Genomic DNA, 20346 nt, shown 5'->3' with positions numbered 1-20346 from the left:
GATTTATTAGTTCTATAATATCATTTTTAGAATATATTTAATTATTTTTTTATCAATAAAAATATATTATTGAAAATGATTCAATATTTATTTCTTATAATTAATTAAACATTAATAATACACATTTTAATAATATCATAAATTCTTAATTACAATATTAAAGTCGTTTAATCTGAGGCTGCCAGATGTATTTCCGTCAAACTAATTTTACTTTTTTAATGGTGCAACTGAAACTCAACATTATGTATTTTTTTCCGCAAAAAAAAAGAATAGGTATTTAAGTGTATGCTTTTGAAAACATTACGTATTTATGCAGTCATTTTTTTTAATGATAACAGTTTCATTTATAAGATAAAAAAATTGTTCACCATCTTGTTAAGAAAAATAAAATAAAATTCAAAGCCATTTTTGTAAATAATAGCTATTTTCATTAGTAATAGTATTTTTGTAAGCTGTTATTGATTGAACTTTTATTTCACATTATGTTCTAATAAATATTTGTCAAATCATTACTCTTTCTATAATAAATAGTTTATATTTTAGTATGAAATATCTAATAACTCTAAAACTTGATCAATGATTAATCTATAACTATATAGCTAAATAAGAAATCAACGATTGGTTGATGAGCGTCAATGTTATGTTTGTGGTTCGGACTCGTGGATTTAGATTGCATTTGGAGGTAAGTATTTTTGAATAGCGTGACTAAGGAGCTTGCTCTTGAAAGACGCTCTCGCAAAAGTTAGGGTTCTTAGAAGATCGTGCCTAAGAAAGCAGGCAAGCGTCTCAAAAGAAAATGCCACAGAATGAATGGGTCTTGGAAGACCATGACATGGAAGGTGGCACCTTAAAAGGAGGGGGTCTTGGGAGACTGTACCTCAAAAGATGTGGGTCTCACAAGACCGTACCTCTGAAGGCAGTGCCTCGAAAGGTAGGAGTCTCGAAAGACCGTGCCTTGGAAAGCAGGGGTATCCAAACAATGAGCCTCTAAAGGTAGTGACTCATAAGGCGTAGGTCTCAGAAGATCTTGCCTTGAAAGGCAGTGCATTAGAAGACGGGGGTCTTGGAATACCATGCCTCAACAAGAAATGTCAGGAAATGGTGAGAGAAGTCCTTAATGCGTCACAAGAGACCACTTTAATGCTTCTATTTTCTCAGAAAATTTTGGGTCGGCTTTTCCCGTTCTGCCAATTGTAATAGGGCCAACCATGAATTTGTTCTCTATCTTTTGTCTTTTGTGCTAAGGCCGGGTAGGCGTTGAACCAAATCTTGTAAATCCCGCGGAGGAAAAAAAGACAAGAGAACGTGTGCCGAAGATTGGCCGGAACCGAGGGAGACATGCACTCAAGTTTGAAGAAATATTTGATGAATCACTATGTTGAGTGACAAGAGCATACATGCCAATGATTGGGTGCACTAGAAGGTGACATATACACAAGTTTGAAGAAATCTAGTGGAGGGAAGAGTCCGCTACCAATGAGGAGGGTTGAAGGTTGAACAATGAGGGTTATTGAAATCGAGCTCGTCAGCTCGCCCTTCCGCGTCGAGCTCGTCAGCTCGCCCTTCCGCGTCGAGCTTGCCAGCTCGCCCTTCCGCGTCGAGCTCGCCAGCTCGCCCTTCCGCGTCGAGCTTGCCTCGGAAGTCCTCTCCTTGGAACTCATTCCACATGGGAAATTGTCGCATTTATTTCTCATGTTATTTCCTATGTCTTGCTCTCTGTGTATATTTATTATTCTCTTTTTCCTAGAAGTAGTTATTACACATGTATTTATTACACTCTCTCTTGTACCCACCATATGTATAAATAGGTGATACAAATTAATATCAAATATAAGAAATATTCAAAGTCTCGGAACACTCTCTCTCTTCTCCGATTCTCTCTTTCTTTATCTTCTCTCCAGATTCGACTCTCTCTCTCTCTCTCTAAACTTCAACATGGTATCAGAGCAGGGAAAATCAACCACCATGAACACCACTCAGACCATGCCCACTCAGTCACAATCTGAATCCTTCTCCCAACATATCACGAGCCACAAACTCAATGGCCACAACTTCCTACAGTGGTCCCAATTTGTGCTCATGTTCATATCGGGACGAGGTAAAGATGACTACCTCACATGCGTGGCCACATCTCCTGTGATTGAAGATCCGACGTTCAAGAGTTGGAAGGCCGAAAACAGCATGGTGATGTCCTGGCTCATAAACGCTATGCTCCCCGAAATCGGAGAAACCCTCCTCCTTTACCGAACGGCAGCAGAAATCTGGCAAGCAGCTAGAGAAATCTTCTCCAACTCAGAAGATATGTCCGAGCTGTTTGAAATTGAGAACACTCTCCACGACCTACGTCAAGGAGAGATGTCTGTTACTCAGTTCTTCAGCTCGCTCACACATCTATGGCAGAAGATCGACCTCTACGAACAGCACCAGTGGACCAGCTCCGAAGAGTAAAAAATCTACCGCAGGATAGTGGAGACCAAACGTGTGTTTAAACTACTATCCGGCCTCAACCAAGACCTTGATGAGGTCAGAGGTCGGATACTTAGTACAAAACCACTACCATCTCTCCGTGAAGCCTTCTCCGCGGTCAGACACGAGGAAAGCAGGAGGAAACTCATGCTGGGAGTTATCAAATCGAGCTCACTTCCGGGCTCATCCTCAGACTCGTCCGCCCTCACCACACATGGAGACGAAGTTCTTGCAGCCCGCGTCTCAACAGAGAAACCTCGAAAACCTCGCCCCTACTGCGATCATTGCAGACGACCTGGACACCTTCGAGAAACCTGCTGGAAACTGCATGGGAAACCACCGAGCTCGAAGTCTACCCAAGATACTAAGGATCCTAACTCAGTCGGAAACTTAGTATCCACCTCGTCCGCTGCCTCGACCTCGACCTCAGACTCCTCTCCCTTCAGCAATGACCAGCTCGCTATTCTCCAGAAGCTTCTTCAACAAGTCCAACTCAGTGGAGAACACTCGGGCATTGGCCCTCTAGGTAACTCTCCTAGAGCCCTCAATGTAAGCTCAGAGAATCCCACAGCATGGATTGTCGACTCCGGTGCCACTGATCACATGACTGGTAATCGAAATATATTCACAACTTACTCCGCTTGTAATAAAAGCATATCAGTCACCATCGCCAACGGAGCCAAAACTCAAGTCACTGGTATTGGCACCATTGTCTTGACGAAGTCCATGAGGCTAGACTCGGTGTTCTTTGTGCCTCAACTACAATGCAATCTCTTATCTGTGCATAAGATCAACCAAGACTCTAAGTGCCGAACTGTTTTTGATGGAAGTTCATGTGTGTTTCAGGAACAGGCCACAGGGAGACAGATTGGTAATGCCGAGCTGAGTACCGTACTCTATGTCATCAAGCTAGATCAGCCCGCCATGTGTCAGCTCGCCAAAATTCACCCCAGTACAAAGAGATCATGCTCAATCACCTTAGACTAGGGCATCCAAATTTCATGTATCTCAAAAGAATGTTTCCTTCTTTGTTTATCAATAAAAATATCAATTCCATTCAATGTGACATGTGTGAGTTCGCCAAACATTCTCGAAGCTCGTATCACCCCACCTCGTACAAACCATCTCGTCCTTTTGCCACAATTCACAGTGATATATGGGGGCCCTCAAAAGTTCCCAATATCACTGGAGTTCGATGGTTCCTTCTCTTTGTTGACGACCACACTAGACACAGTTGGATATACATGATGAAACAAAAATCTGAAACATCCAATCTATTCAAAACCTTTCACAAAATGATCCAAACACAGTTCGACACATCCATTCAAATTGTCCACACTGACAACGCTCAAGATTACTTTAATTCTGAGCTCGGCGATTTCTTCAAAACACATGGCATAATTCACTCCAGCTCGTGCGTTCATACCCCGCAACAAAATGGGGTAGCCGAGCGGAAAAATCGACACATTCTCGAAGTCGCCCGAGCCATCATGTTCTCCTCAAACGTCCTATCTCATTTTTGGGGAGAAGCTGTCCTCACAGCCACCTACCTCATAAACAGAATGCCATCTCGTGTCCTTGGCTATAAAATCCCATCTCAAGTCCTTCTAGAGACATACCCTCACTGTCGACTCATCTCAACCCTACCTGCGAAAGTGTTCGGTTGTTCAGTCTTCACCCATTCTTATGGCCAAGGTAAACTTGAACCAAAATCGCTCAAATGCATCTTCCTTGGCTATTCAGCAACCCAGAAAGGCTACAAATGCTATGAACCCCGATCACGAAAATTCATAGTCTCAATGGATGCATCTTTTCATGAGTTCAGTCCTTACTTCGCCAATTCAGCTCGTCAGGGGGAGAATGACGAAAATGACTTCCCAAATTGGCTCATCATAAACCCAGAATTCAGCTCGCCTCAAAATCCGACCTCACCTGTTCCAGAAATTCCCAGCTTGCCCAGTTCGCCTCAAAATCCGACCTCACCTGTTCCAGAAATTCCCAGCTCGCTGACCTAACCTGGTCAAGAAATTCCCACCAGCTCGCAAGCCTCTGAACCCTCTCCATGCGAACTGAATATCACCCAGAGTCCGGTACAAGCTCGCGACCAAGATGTCTCTCCGAACTTGAACCACGACACTATTGAACAAGGTAACATCGAATCTCCAGACTTACCCATTGCATTGAGAAAACCTCCTCGGTCGTGTGCTCAATACAGGATGGCAGATTACGTGTACTATGGGAATTTATCTACAAGCTACCAAGCATATGTGACAAAGTTAGATGAAGGAAAAGTGCCGAACTCCATCGAGGAAGCCCTTCAAAGTTCCGAATGGCGAGACGCAAGTCATGCTGAGATCCAAGCCCTCGAAAAGAATGATACGTGGGATATCGTCGAGCTACCACCAGGCAAGCGAACTGTTGGATGTAGATGGCTCTTCACCATCAAACACAATCCAGATGGGACAGTGGAGAGATACAAAGCCCGACTTGTCGCAAAAGGGTACACGCAGTCGTATGGCATTGACTATCAAGAAACATTCGCTCCAGTTGCAAAGTTCAATACCATCAGAATCCTCCTTTCACTACCAGCCAACTTAGATTGGCCTCTCATCCAGCTCGATGTAAAGAATGCTTTTCTAAACGGCGAACTGGAAGAGGAAGTCTACATGCAACTCCCACCAGGATTTGACAAAGATCAAGGAGCCAATAAAGTTTGCAAACTCAAGAAGTCACTATATGGACTAAAACAGTCCCCTCGAGCATGGTTCGGAAAATTCACCAACGTGCTCAAACGTTGTGACTACGAGCAGAGTCAAGCAGATCCAACACTCTTCTAAAAAATCTCCACACAAGGCAAGCACACCATTCTTAGTGTGTATGTGGACGATATAGTCATCACCGGAGACGACCTGGAAGAGATCAGGAGGCTGAAGCAAACTTTGTCATCTGAGTTCGAAGTCAAGGACCTCGGCAGCCTACGATACTTCCTCGGCATGGAGGTAGCTCGATCAGAAAAGGGCATCTCTGTTTCCCAGCGCAAGTACACGTTGGATCTCCTCAAAGAAACTGGCATGCTTGGCTGCAAACCAGTTGACACTCCGATGGATGCCAATGTGAAACTTCTAGCTCGCACCAACGAGGCCGCCACCGACAAAGAAAGATTTCAGCAGCTCGTAGGAAAACTCGTCTACCTAACTCACACGAGACCATATATTGGATTTGCAGTGAGTATGGTAAGTTGATTCATGAGTAATCCCTCAGAAACTCACATGGACGCAGTTATGAGGATTCTCCAATACCTCAAATCTGCCCCAGGGACTGGTCTCTCCTTCAAGAAAAGACGAAGTCGAGGTGTCGAAGTATTCATAGATGCAGACTGGGCCGGATATGTTCCAGACAGACGATCAACATCAGGCATGTGCACATACGTCTGGGGAAATATTGTTACCTGGAGAAGCAAGAAGCAGTCCGTTGTCTCAAGAAGTAGTGCTGAAGCCGAGCTCAGGTCCTTAGCAAGCGGAGTATGTGAAGGCATCTGGCTGGAGAGAGTTCTCGACGACCTCAAGATCATCATCGAAGGTCCAATCAAGCTCTTTTGCGATAATCAAGCTGCTCTCAGCATAGCCAAAAATCCAGTCCATCATGACAGAACAAAACATATCGAGATCGACCGATACTTCATCAGTGAAAAGATTGAAGAAAAAATAATCGATATGGAATACATCCCGTCAGGTCATCAGCTCGCCGACATTCTCACCAAAGCCCTTCCGCGAGCAACCTTTTCCGAGCTATGTAGCAAGCTTGACCTCCTCAACATATACAGTCAAGCTTGAGGGGGAGTGTTGAAATCGAGCTCGTCAGCTCGCCCTTCCGCGTCGAGCTCGTCAGCTCGCCCTTTTGCGTCGAGCTCGCCAGCTCGCCCTTCCGCGTCGAGCTTGCCTCGGAAGTCCTCTGCTTGGAACTCATTCCACATGGGAAATTGTCGCATTTATTTCTCATGTTATTTCCTATGTCTTGCTCTCTGTGTATATTTATTATTCTCTTTTTCCTAGAAGTAGTTATTACACATGTATTTATTACACTCTCTCTTGTACCCACCATATGTATAAATAGGTGATACAAATGAATATCAAATATAAGAAATATTCAAAGTCTCGGAACACTCTCTCTCTTCTCCGATTCTCTCTTTCTTTATCTTCTCTCCAGATTCGACTCTCTCTCTCTCTAAACTTCAACAAATGTCATGGATGTCAAGGATCCCGTTTGGGGGGGAAGAGGGGATGGAGTCGCCAAAAAAATTCGTGGGAGAAACCACCCATGAAGAGAGAGAGCTTTAAAGTCAATCAACATTGGATTTATAATTTTTAGGGGAGGAAACGAGTTCTTTCAGAAGGAAATCGTGGTTGTTATTGAGTCTTCTCCTTTTAGCGCCAAATTTTTAATGGCTAATAATAGACAAACACGTAGGACCCAAGCGGTTCAAGCTAGTGCTGAACCTTGTGACTACATGTGGGCCAAATTGTTGTAAAATTCTCTAATTTGTTGTCCTTTGCCTCGAAAAAAGAGGTTTTTGACTCCTTGTCACCTAAGAAAAATACGAGAATGAGCCTGAAGGCGTGAAGATATGTCCACCGACACGCTCTTTAACACTCAATATTAGTTCAATTGTTAAATGCGGGATAGGGGGTCTCATCTCGTCTATAGAGGTAGAGAGAGGAATAGAGTTTTAGCGAGAGAAATTAAGGTGTGATAGTTGTAGAGTTTTTCCGAGTTGATGGAATCAGGTATTTATTAGAACCTTGAAATGGCTAGATGGGATTTTCTTCAGAAGAGGGTCTGCCTTAAGCAACAGTGTAGGTCAGCCCTTTGAAGGAACATGGATGGCCGGGCTGACCCTTCTGACCGGCCCTCCTAGCCAGCCTTCAGAGATGGGAAACGCTGAGCATCATGGTTGGTCCTCAATCTAGGTAGGGACGGCAAGATTGGAAAGGCTGGCCCTCGGAGATCAGCATGGCTTGTCTTAGAATGGCTAGGCCCATTTTTAATTGCTTAGGGTTCTTTTAGGTTCAGACTTGTCTCTTTTTGTGAAAGTGTCATTTTTCCTCGAGATAAATAGAAGATGTTACAACAACTACTTTCATTTAATGTCCGTCATGTAATATTGGGTGTCTAGTTATATTTTTCCATCCATGACGAATTTCAAAGAGTTGTGACCATCCCAAGTTATGATGAAAATTCAAACGATGCACAATAATTTTCATCAAAGATTGTGTTGCATCAGCGGCAGAAGGTGGGAAATAGAGTATTTTTTTGGATTTGATCTAACATTCTGAAGCAAATGAAATCAAATTTATATATACCTAAACTTTAACATGTATTTTAAATTTAAATAAAATGAAATATATAACTATATATTTCGACAATAATAAATGGAAAGAGCCAAAAGGACACCAACTTTAGTATTCATTAGATACTTTGGCAAAAGTACTGTTGACGTTGGACTTCGTCTTCCATTAATATGTATTTACTTAGGCCCAAATTATAATTAATTTGGCCCCAGCCCAAAATGTTAACCAACGAAAGGCATCGAGCTGGACATCGCATGTGGTCATCTCGACGTCTCAGAGAAGTCAATTGATCGAGCTCACCTCGATAAAGGTAAGCTAGATTCCGCATCCTAGAGCTAACATTGACAAAGGTCACCTAGCTCAATAGTTCCTCTTACTGTCTCCCTGAAGACTCGGAGAATGAAGACCGCCCGTAACAGGAACTCCTCGAGACCGGGTCAAAGGTGATATGTGGCCCCCATGTAAACAGTGAGATTCGATTCTGACGAATGACGTGGCCTTGAAGAACCAAAGCTCACCCAACCTCGCCTACAACTATAAATACGAGACTTAGAGATCATATTTCCGAATGTTACAACCTGCTATCAATCATTACAATTTACTTTTCTACCGAGCTTGCCAATAGTTGTTCTCATTTTATAAATTCTATTGTTCATAGTAATTTTAATGTAATAAAAGAGCCCGAACATCTTTTGTTAATTTATTTGACTTAATTTCAATTATCTTATTTTTTTCATTATTTCGGATACGATTTAATCTCGTTACCGATCTCTGAGGCCCATCTCTACAAATCTAAATCGACCCACTATTCGTTCCGAATAGTCCAGATTGTTTTTAGGTGATTTTTCACTTCAACAAGTACACGAGCTTGTCAAATTAGTGAAAAAATTACAAGACAAATGTGAAAATAGCTAAGGCATAAGTGAAGTAGCATAAAATAGTTTTTTTTTAAAATTTTTTATATTATGAAATCATTGTTGGGAATTAAACCCCTATATAATCATGCGAAAAAATTAATTAGGCTATCTTAAGCGAATTAATATTGATTATATTTAAAACAAGATCTAGTTTTATGAGTTTGTACTATAAAGTTGGAGAAACAATCAAGCAACCGATAAGAATAAAGGTTCGGGGAGACTTACGAGTTGGGCTCATGAATCGAATTCTTCAAGCCTTGTCAGATCCGTCTTCGTTCTTGGACGTTCGTCGATGAAGAGGACTTCCAGATAAGCTTCGAGTCGTCGATGATGACACCGCAGTCTTCCGAAACGTAATCTCCGAGACAAATAGGACAACTGAGTGGGCAGCTTTCTATATCTCACCGTGTTTATGGGATTGGAATCACGGAATTCCGGAGAGAGGGAGAGGGAGAAAATTTTCGTCCACTGCCAGGGAGAGAGTGACGAAATTTTGTTATGCAATTAGGTTAAATATTATTTTCCCTTGAACCCCTATTTATAGTAGTAGAGTGGAGATGTTTTAGGAAACCTAGTCTCCAATCAAAGATCAACCGTTAGATCTTTATTTAAATTCCTACTTTCTCTCTTAACCCCCAGATCATAATCTAGGTTATATTATTCCATAATATCTTCCTTTAAATAAGCAATCTATTTAAAAAGACAATATCTTATTCTCTTTTAAATAGTGAGATAATATCAAATATTTATTTATCTCCTAGATATTAGGAATTTAAGTAGAGAGAGAATAAAGGTAAATATCTTATTTACTTTTAAATATTATTCTCTCTTTATTTAAATCATCAAAGAGAAAAATTGGGAACTTTCCCAATATACCCACTATGGGTATTTCGAATTTTATGTACCCATGAGCAAAGGATTTCGTTTTTGGGCGTTTTCCCAATATACCCACTGCGGGTATGGAGAATTAATTGGTTCTCCATGGGCGAAAAAATTTCGAATTTTGCAATGTCCATAAGGCCCAACTCAAAATTCAATTAATTATTTACTTGATCCAACAACAAATAATTAATTCCACTATAAATAGTTAATTCGACAAATAAACAAATTTTCGAATGTTGCTGCTAATCATATTACAACATGTGAGATTATAATAATAATAATATTATTATTAGAAAGTTCCTATTCGTCTTTATCGAAGCCGAGTCGGGGACTACGGACCTAGTATTTGAAGCTTAACAAATCCAATAAAAAGGACGAAAAAAGTCATTTCTCTTTCTCGATCGATTCGTCTAATCTTAGTCAATACTCCACCGTGTAAGCTAAGACTGAACTCTCTTTTAATACTAGAATTATATTTACTCATCGTGACGAGTGTCCACTGATATAGTCAGTACATGATCAAGATCCTTCAGTTCAACCCGTATCGAGAAAAGGTCAATTATTCTGTTATACCTTTCTCATACATATAAGCCCTAAGCATTGTTGCTTCCCCAGCGAAAGATTCTCCCGAACGTTACTTACTTTGAGAGTGCCGGTAATCTATCGGTTCTGGAAACAACCCTTAGGTGAGAGAAGATTTACCTTCTTTCAGGAAGGCCGGATTTCGTATCTGTGAAACACTTCCCTTCTACGATCATGTCCCGAGTTCCCAAAACATCTATTTATTCAACCTTTATTGGCCTTTAACGTGATGAATCAAAGAACCCGGCAACATGACCTAGAAGTCCGTGATCACTTCAGGATTTAGATCAAGTCTTACTGTGACCATCATAGTGACCTCGGCTAGTGTGTCATAACGGTGCTTAAACGACACATCTCAAACAAGGTCTGTCCAGGTCGTACACTTACCAAATGTGTAGAATGCTCCTAGTAAGTGATCAGCCTTCACTTAGTGTTCCACATATATGTTTTTAGATACAGCTTCCCATGCGTGTATCAGTCATCGATCATGTTTTAGCATACCACCCGAACTTAAATGCCCAACATGTAATTCAGTTTAATACGGAGGCTATGGGGATAGTTGTTATTGATTCTATATATTAATATCAGAATTAAACCCATTAATAATAAATACTATAGTGTTCTTCTTATCGAATTCAATAATCATTTATCTTCAGTGGGCAATATTCCTAACAATCATGTGTTAAGAGCTTCCATTGGCGATGACGTGTTTTGGGCCAGTTAACTTCACACTTCGTTAATAACCTCTGTTAAAAATGGGAGGAAGGTGATCGCGATGGAGGGGATCGAGTATAAAAATCTCAGTGGTCGTGCTTTACATACTCAAGGTATAGTCTTCTAGAGGTCAGCCTGTGGTGTTTCTCCTCGGATTTTGCAATCCGAGACGCACACTAGTGCAACGTTGGTTCCTCGAGACGTCTCCAACAACTTGGTTTTGAGGCTATTTGGTCACACGGTATAGTCGGGGATTGGGACTTTCGAAGCGTTTATGTGCCTTTATTTATGCCGTTGTCTTTAAATGTTAGTACATATCTATTAAAATTATTCAATATTTGATGTTGTTTTGTCTTGGGAGTGTCAATTTTTTTTAATTTACAATGTATTGAGTACAATACTTACCATCGTACAGTATTTTCGCTTTAAAACAAATAATTAAAACCGATTCGTACAAATTAGTTTATTCACAAGGGAAAACATAAGATTTAATATTATCCTAGTTTTATCGGTTTATTGGCTACAAATTTATATAGTTTAGGATTAATTATATGAATTCCCCCTGAATTTTAGGTCGAGTCACAAACCACCCCCGTCAATTTTATTTTTCCACAAAATTAGTGACTGAACTCTCGTTTTACTGCACCGTTGCCCCTTTTGTCCAAAAAATTTGACTATCATCCTATTTTTTAGCATGTGACTCACATGATCAATATTTAGAGGGAAATTTAGTAATCTTGCTAAAATATATAAATAAAGGAATGAAGGAAAATATATATATATATATATATATATATATATATATATATATATATATATATAACATAGATAATAAAGATAACATTCTCTCCCACTTTCATCCAGAGCCCGTCACGTGGCGGCTTATTTTTTTTAATTTTTTATTTCACTTTCATCAAGAGGATTTTTTTTCGTTTGTCCTTCTTTTACATTTATTACTCTCTCTCTCTCTCTCTAATTGCAATCGGAAAAATAAATCTGACAATATATAAGAGAAATAAGAAATGTAAATAAATTGATGTTGATACCTTACAATAAAAGACTTTCGTAAATTCATAATGATTACTATAAATATATTTTACCATATTGTATAACATATAAAACCTAATTATCAATATATTTTGTATAATGTTTTTTTATGTATATTATAATCATAATTACTAATACTATATTATACTATATCAATAACATACATTATTTTGAGTATATGTTATTATATAGAGATTTGTAACTAACTAGGCCATTTTAAACAAGTGATTTTTGATCTAGCCTACGTTTGATCAAGGAAATATATTTGATTTGATTTGATATATTTTCCGTAATCATTAGATTTTTCCGGGATTTCGGTTAATAATGAGATATATAAATAAGCGAGCCGAAGAGTCGCTTCTTTTCATTTATATTCTCGTCATCCGCGGTTAAAAGGTAATTTTCTCTCTTTCGAACTTCTCCATTTATTTCGATCTCGAGTTTCCTCTCTAAATTCTTCGGTTTCATTTAGACTTCGACCTATTTCCATTCTTAGTTCGTCTAGCGAACTCAAAGGAGTTCATACCTTTGCACACTTCGTCCTTAGAAATCTTAATTTTAACATGTCGACCTCAGGACTTCGTCCGTCTGGGTCTCAATTTTTTGGAAACGAAGATATCTTATTACCCTCTGCCGTGACCTCAACCGACCTTAGGAGAATCCGTGAAAAATATCAGATTCCCCCAGAGATAAAAATCCTTCTTCCTCCTCCTGGAGCCATTGTCGATACTGTCGTGGAGGGTTTCTGCTGTATATACGAGATCTGGCTAGAGAAATGCGGGCAAAGATTTCCTATTCACCCTCTCTTCTTCGACTTCGTCCAGACTCTAGGGTTGACCCTTCCCCAGATGTGTCCGAACTTCGTCAGGATGGTGATGGGTCTGATAGTCATGGCCCATGAAGAAAAGGTCGAACTCACACTGATGGATTTAATCCGTCTTTGTGTTGTCAAGGCGAATTCGAAACACGATCCGAAGTGTTTTTATCTTTCGAGGGCTGCGGGCAAGGGAGTGATCACGGGCCTGCCCTCGAAAGACAAATTCTGGGGGCGCCGATATTTTTACTTCGCCGTGAACGAACATTCCCTCGGGGATCGAGCTCCCTCTTTCTCTTCGAAGTGGGCGAGCTCGCCGAGTATGCACAAAAAATTATTTTAGTTTATCATTTTGTTTCTTATAGGTAGGAGAGACGGACTAACATTTCCCTATCTTGTTTTTCAGAAAAGATCAAGGCGCCTTCACAAGGAGCAGAGTTTGTCGAGAAGCTCTCGTTTTTGTAGGAGGGCGAAGTAGAGTGGTCGAACTTTACTTTGTATATGTTCATCTCGGCCAAGCTTTGGCCTAACCCACCAACTAACTTAGAGGACTTTGAAGAAGGTTAGTTCGACAAACTCGATTTCGCCCTCTTTCTTGTGGTATTTCGCTTAAGTTTTTTTTTATTTTTTTTATTTTTTTTTTAATAGACGTAGGGGACAATATGAATACCCCAAATAGTGCTCGCGAGGCGAGGAAAAACAAGAAGGGGGGTGCTGCCTCATCTTCGGCCCCGACCCCGCCGGTTCCCGCCAGTGATCCCGAGGTCGAAGTGACCGGGGTTCGTTTGACGTCTGAGATCCCAGTCGTCCCGGTGCCTTCAGACGAGGTACCCGAAACGATAGAGGCCGACCCGACGGGCGCCCAGGAAGCCGAAGCCCCAGGGGCCGAAGAAGGACATGCCCCAGAAAGGGCCGAGGACGCGGTGGTGCCCAAGAAAAGGAAGGTGCCATCGAATCGGGTCGTTGAGGGCGAGGTTTCTGGAGAAGGGGAGAAGAGGAGGAAGAAGAAGAAGAAAGACCAAGCCCCTGACCTCGCTGGCAGGGACGGGGAGGAGCCCACCCTAGTAGCCCCCGCAGCCGAGGCGGGTCAGACTGACATGGGTAAAGCTGTTGCCGAGGGCAGCAAGACCCAGTCGAAGTCGAGAAGTAGCGGGCGAGCTGAGACCACCGCGGCCGCTTCTCGCAAGAAGAAGCATGTCGTCAATTTCAACTATGCACAAGATCATATGCTGTGTGACGACATTTACTCCTCGGCGGGCTTTTTACGCCAGCTTACCTGGTCCGAAATGGCCCTTCCGAAGGTACCCGAACTGGCTGAGTCAGACTGGTATCGAATGATGGCTTCGACCATCACTGGGGTAAGTGTCGTTATGTATACATATATATTTACATTTTATATAACCGACCTGTTATACTTAGGAAAAAATTTTATGACACCTATTATGGTCGAACTAATGGGGGCTTGGTTAATTTCAGCTGTCAACCCAACTGAACTGAGGCGTTTTTCGCTATGAAAAGCATCTTCGTAATGCTAAGGCTGAGTAGGAAAAGCTCACCGAGGTTTAGAAGGGGACGGAGTCTCTGCAGGCTCAGCTCCAAGGAATGAATGAGAAGATCGCCACCCTCCAAGACGATCTTTTAGCCAAGGATGCTATCTTGGAGAGGTCGAACAGAAAGATTGAATCTCTTTGTGGAAAAGTTCAATTCTTATCTGTCGACGTCGATGATAAGAAAGAGAAGATCAAGGGATGGGCGGCCTGTTCCAGCCATTTTGAGAGGGACAGCAAGAGACTGGCGGCCGATCTGGCGACACGAGATAAAGAGCTGAAAGATGCTCTTGATGAGCTCGCTCGATCGAAGAGGGCAGCGAAGGCGGATCGGGACCGAGCTGCTCACACGGCGAAGAAGGCGACTTCACTAAAATATCGAGAACAGATACTTAGGCATCGCGCGCAGAAGGAGAAGATGGACGAGGCCGTTCTCATTCTCAAGAAGCTCGAGCAATGCCGGGGGAACAATGAATTGATCTCGGAGGCCTTGAAGGGTGAGATCTCGGATTGGGCGACCGTGATGAAAGATACTGAGGATGACATCGCTCAGTACGAAGCCGATTATGCGGCCATCGCCATTCCTGAGATTGAAGACATTCCGTTCACCCCGTACTCGGACCGATCTCCCGTCGAAGCTTCTGCGTCCGAAGTAGAGCCCCCAGTCGTTGACGAACATGGCTCCATGCTTGGGCGAACTGACGAGGTCTTTATCTCGATTCCGGAGGGGAATGAGGACGTTGCGGCGTTCACGCCTACTCCCGAGCGGACCGAAGCCGAGGTCCCGCCGCCAGAACAAGCGTGATTCTTTTTTTTTTTGTCGTTTTCTTTTCTTTTGTCTTTCAATAATAATTTGGGCCCGCATGTTTTCGGCGAAGTTTTGATTATTTTTTAGACAATTATAAGGGGCTTCGGTACCCCTATTTTATTTGAATCGTTTTTGTTATTATGTTATGCAATTTTATTTTTAAATTTTTGCCAAGTCTTTTAGTTCGCCGAAGTCTTTTATGGATGCATGAATGTTTGTATATTTTGTCTGTCATTCAGGTCGCCCTTCTGTCCTGAAGGCTTCCCTTAAATGTTATATAGTCGAGGTCTTAATCCATTCGGGTTTTCTAAAATCTGTTAAGTCTTTTAGATCGCCGAGATCCAAAACGTTTCCCTTAAGACTTTAAGCCGAGGTCATACATGGATGTCTCTTGAATTCGCTTAAGTCTTTTAGATCGTCGAAGTATCTAAAATGTTTCCCTTAGGCTGAAATCATGTGGACGTGTGTCTTTCATATTTGCCAAGTCTTTTAGATCGTCGAAGTATCTAAAATGTTTCCCTTTCGCCGAAATCATGTGGACGTGTGTCTTTCATATTTTCCAAGTCTTTTAGATCGCCGAGTATCTAAAATGTTTCCCTTAGACTAAAGTAATCAGATGATTTTTTTTACCCAGATGTCGTTAAGTCTTTTAGATTATCGGGATCTAAAAAGTTTCACTTATATTTTCCTTGGGCGAGGTCGACCTTATCGGGGCACGACTTCTAATTCAAATGTCACGTGAGATGATGAAGTGAGAATTCGGATCTCGCCTTGGTCGTAAGGAATTTATACCGTAGTTGAGTTCGAAGTCTGGACCTCTAGGACGAAGTGTGAGCTCTAGAGCCTTATTATCATTTTTCCTTTTTTTTTTTAACTTTCTTCAAATGAGTGGCCGTGAGTGTTTTATTAAGGTGAGATTGTGCCTTTGTAAAGAAAGGCTGCCTACGTACCCTTATCCAGGGATCAAGTCGGACGTAGTTCGATTCTTACTGGTTTTAACAGTAGTATTTTTTGAGGTTCGAGACGTTCCATGACCTTAGAACCGGGACTCCGTTGAGTGTTTCAAGCTCGTAAAAATGTCGGGGTGTGCTACTTTGGTGACCCTATATGGTCCTTCCCATTTCGCTCCGAGCTTTCCTGCGTTTGCCTCGGCAGTGTTTTGGAAGATTTTTCGGAGGACCAAGTCTCCCACTTCAAATCTTCTTGCGTTAACATCTTTATTGTAGAATCTGGCGATGGATTGCGTGTAACAGGATAGCCGTGCTAGGGTTGAATCCCGTCTTTCCTCTACAAGATCTAAGGCATCGCATAGTGCCTCATCGTTTTTCGGCTCATCCTCCGGCGTATGCGCTACCCTAAGGGTTTGCACTTGGTGCTCAATTGGGATGACTGATTCGACTCCATGGACCAGGGAAAATTGAGTTTCTCTTGTCGGCCTTCGCGGGCTAGTTCGGTAAGCCCAGAGCATGTCAGGTAGCTCTTCTGCCCACTGTCCTTTCTTCGTATCGAGCATTTTCCTTATGGAATCTACTATGGTCTTATTTTTAGCTTCCGCGTGTCCATTCCCTTGAGGATATCGTGGTGTTGACATCATTAACTCAATGTTATTGTGGAAGCAAAAGCTCCTGAATTTTTTTCATATGAATTGTGACCCGTTGTCCGTTATGATCTCGTGGGGAGTTCCATGTCGACAGATTATATTTTTCCATATGAATGCGGTTACATCGACGTCCTTTATTAAGACGAAGGCGCCTGCTTCCACCCATTTTTAAAAATAATTTGTTAGGATTAATAGGAATCTTAGTCCGCCAGGGGCGACCGGCATTGGTCCTACAATGTCCATTGACCATTTCATGAATGGGTATGGCGCCGAGATGGAGAACAACTCTTCCGCGAGTCTTTTTATGTTGGGGGCGTGGCGTTGGAATTGGTTGCAGCAGCGTGAGTGCGCCCTGCAATCTGCCAACATGGTCGGCCAGAAGTAGCCTTGCCTCTTTATTTTAATGGCGAGCGCTCGCTCGCCCGCGTGATTTCCGCATTCTCCTTCGTGCACGTCTTCCAGAATTTGCTTGGATTCCTTCATCCCAACGCATTTGAGGTAGGGTCATGCGAAGCTTCTCTTAAACAGGCTTCCACCTATGATGCAAAATCTCGCGCTTCTCAGCATGAGTTTGCGTTTCGCCATCTTATCGGATGGGACTGTACCAGTCGTGATGTAGTGCAATATTTCATCTCTCCAATCCCTCTCTTCTATTGTTATGACTGCGGCAATGGTCATAGCAATGGAAGGTTGTTTGATTGTTTCGACTGGTATGATCCTTTTGAGGTCCGGATCCGAGGTAGATGCCAATGCAGCCAATGCGTCGGCCGAAGTATTCTCGCCTCGAGGGATCCGCGTCAAGGAGAACTCTTCGAAATGTTTCGTAAGCTCTTTTACGACTTTCAAGTAAGCTTCCATTCGCTCGTCCCTAGTCTCATATTCGTTGGAGTATTGGTTTGCTACGAGTTGAGAATCGCAGAAAGCTTCCACTTTCTTTGATCCGACTGCAGTGGCTAACCTAAGTCCGGCGATTAACGCCTCGTACTCGGCTTCGTTGTTTGTTGCAACGAAGTCGAGCCTGAATGATTGTTCTATAGTTTCTCCGTGAGGGGAGGTCAGGTGTACTCCCACTCCTGCCCCTTGCTTTGACGATGTCCCATCCATTTTTAGTTTCCAGGTGCCTTCGGCTTCGGTCACGGTGGGGCTTTCCCTTGGGAGTTCGATGATGAAGTCCGCCAAAACTTGAGATTTTGCGGATGTCATCACTCGGTACTCAATATCATATTCGCTCAGTTCAATGGCCCACTTTGTTAATCTTCCTGATTGATTGGGGCTGTGTAGGAAACTCCCGAGCGGATGTGATGTCATTACTATTATGGTGTGAGATTGTAAGTATGGCCGAAGTTTCCGCGCGGCGGAAACGACGGCCAATGGCAACTTTTCCATAACAGGATATTGGGTTTCAGCATCAGCTAACGACTTGCTTATATAGAAGATCAGTCATTGGTCCCCTTGCTCTTCTTTGACGAGTACTCCACTAACGTCCGCTTGAGACACTGCGACGTATAGGTGGAGTGGCTCCCCCGCAACGGGTTTTTCCAAGATCGGGGGTGTCGATAGATACTCTTTCAATCTTTTGAACGTCTCTTCACATTTTTCGTCCTATTCGAGCTTCTTGTTTCCTTTAAGGAGCTGGTAGAAAGGGAGACACTTATCTGTGGACCGAGAGATGAAATGGTTGAGGGCAGCGATGCGTCCCATCAACCTTTGAACTTCACGCCTGTTACGGGGTGAATGCATTTCTTGCAAGGCGTGTAGTTGATCTGGGTTGGCCTCAATTCCTCCCTCCTTAATATCATCTCCAACATTGAAAGTGTAATTAGGAGGGGCGTGTTGCTTTTTGGCATGAGGCATGGTGTCATGGGGATTGACCCTGCGAGGGTTGCCCCCAGCATTTACAGGCCTTATCCAAGTGTTGGAGGGCGGTTTCTTTTCAGTCGTGCGCTGCCTCTCGTAGGAAGCGAATTCCTCTTCGGCTTTCGCATAAGTTGCGGCTTTGTGGATTGCGTCTTCCAATGTAAGGGGACGGTTAACAGTCATCTCTAGTTTCAGCTTCGAGTCGTGCCTTAACCCGTTCGTCAGAGAGGTTATGACAGATTCGTGACATACATTAGAGATTTTTGAGAGTACTTCCTTGTAGCGGATCATGAAATCCTTCAAAGATTCGTTCTCTTTCTGTTGAATTCCCCATAAATCTACTATGGTCAGATCGTCCTCTACGAACATCGAATAATGTTTCAGGAATGCCGCTGATAGTTTTTCAAAACTATCAATAGCGTTCGGCTCGAGTTTGGAGAACCACTCTAAAGCGGGTCTAGACAATCTTTCTGCGAACAGTTGGCAGTAACCCGCCTCCAGTTCTCTCTCTGCGAGCATAACCCGTCCCATCGCGACCCTGAAGGACAAGATAAATGCTTTTGGACTTGAGGTGCCACTGTAGCGCGGCAGGCGAACCTTTCTGGCATCTCCCATTAGTACTTCGGTAATGTTTCTAGCAAAAGGAGTCCTCCTCGTTTCCTCAACAAGGCGATCTATTTCGGGGGCCGAACTGGTTGCAGAATTCTATTTAATATTATTGCTCTAAATTATTGTTGAACATCAATTTTATTTAATATGAATTCTATTTTGGTTTCAATCTATATTTTATTGCCTTTAATTATTCTGTCACGTTTAGCGTTGATTATGAACACCATTAGAGGCCAAGTTTCTTATGGGGTTACGATGTAGCCGGGATTGATAATGGTTGGGGGACTCGTTAGGGTTAGATAATTGTTGTTTGCTTCATTATTATGGATTGCTTGATATGAATTGTTCCTTATGCTTTCTAATGCTTGATCACCATTAGTGTTGTTATCTAGGATTGTTTAGCTACTCGAGAGAGAATAAATAATCGTGCTTTTGTTCATGTCTTCATAGTTGATCCTAGGTTAGAAAATCTAGGCAATTTATGTAATCGTTTGAACTCTTGTTTCATTGTGTGTGATTGTTTTAATAGGATTAGATGCCGAGAGAATAATAATCCGTCAATTACATAGGTTAGCTAGAACACTCGAGAGAGGCTAGTGAATAATTTTGACAGAGTGAGATTAGCGTTTATAGGAGTAGAGTTGTTGTTCGAACCCGAAAACCCCCCGACCTAGTTAGCTCCGGTGAAGTCGTGACCTCTATCTTCTCTTCTTGCAAAACTCGTATTTAACTCTCTGCTTTAGTTTTATTATTGCTTTTGTTACAACCATCTTCTTAATTTTACTTGGAGTTAATTAGCATCAAGTTTTAGGAAATCGCTGTTTCACTAGTCTCTGTGGGTATGATACTCGAATTTACATTCTATATTACTTGAGCGACACACGTACGCTTGCGTGCACGAGTTATTTTCGCAACAAGTTTTTGGCGCCGTTGCCGGGGACTAGTCTACAATAGCGATTGAATTTACTTGCTCTTGCTATTTAATTTCTTAATTTCGTTTCCTAACTTTTTGTGTCACTTTCTTGCTTTTGAAGGTGTATGCGAAAAGATGGGTCATCAGCTCTTGTTCCAATCAACTCCGAGATTGAAAAATTTTGCAGGAAAAATCGAAAAGAATCAAAGGAACGAGCAATGGAAGACAACATGAACAACGCC

At 42.2% G+C, this 20346-nt stretch overlaps 2 protein-coding genes across 2 annotated transcripts; both read right to left on the bottom strand.

Annotated features, from left to right (window-relative positions):
- Positions 1-16161: 16161 nt before the first annotated feature.
- LOC149380893 (uncharacterized) lies at positions 16162-16716 on the bottom strand. Its single transcript, XM_089601241.1, has one exon. The coding sequence runs from the start codon at positions 16714-16716 to the stop codon at positions 16162-16164; it is 555 nt and encodes a 184-aa protein (XP_089457367.1).
- Positions 16717-17229: 513 nt separating this feature from the next.
- LOC149380892 (uncharacterized) lies at positions 17230-18033 on the bottom strand. The gene has a single exon (XM_089601240.1). It carries the CDS (start codon positions 18031-18033, stop codon positions 17230-17232), a length of 804 nt encoding a protein of 267 aa, XP_089457366.1.
- Positions 18034-20346: the final 2313 nt, after the last annotated feature.

The sequence above is a fragment of the Urtica dioica genome, chromosome 11 (assembly GCF_054948205.1).
Source record: "Urtica dioica subsp. dioica isolate 48M chromosome 11, U.dioica_male_clone48M_v1_H2, whole genome shotgun sequence".
Lineage (NCBI taxonomy): Eukaryota > Viridiplantae > Streptophyta > Magnoliopsida > Rosales > Urticaceae > Urtica > Urtica dioica.
The sequence above is the reverse complement of the archived record's forward strand: the minus strand, read 5'-3'. Positions and strand labels throughout refer to the sequence as shown.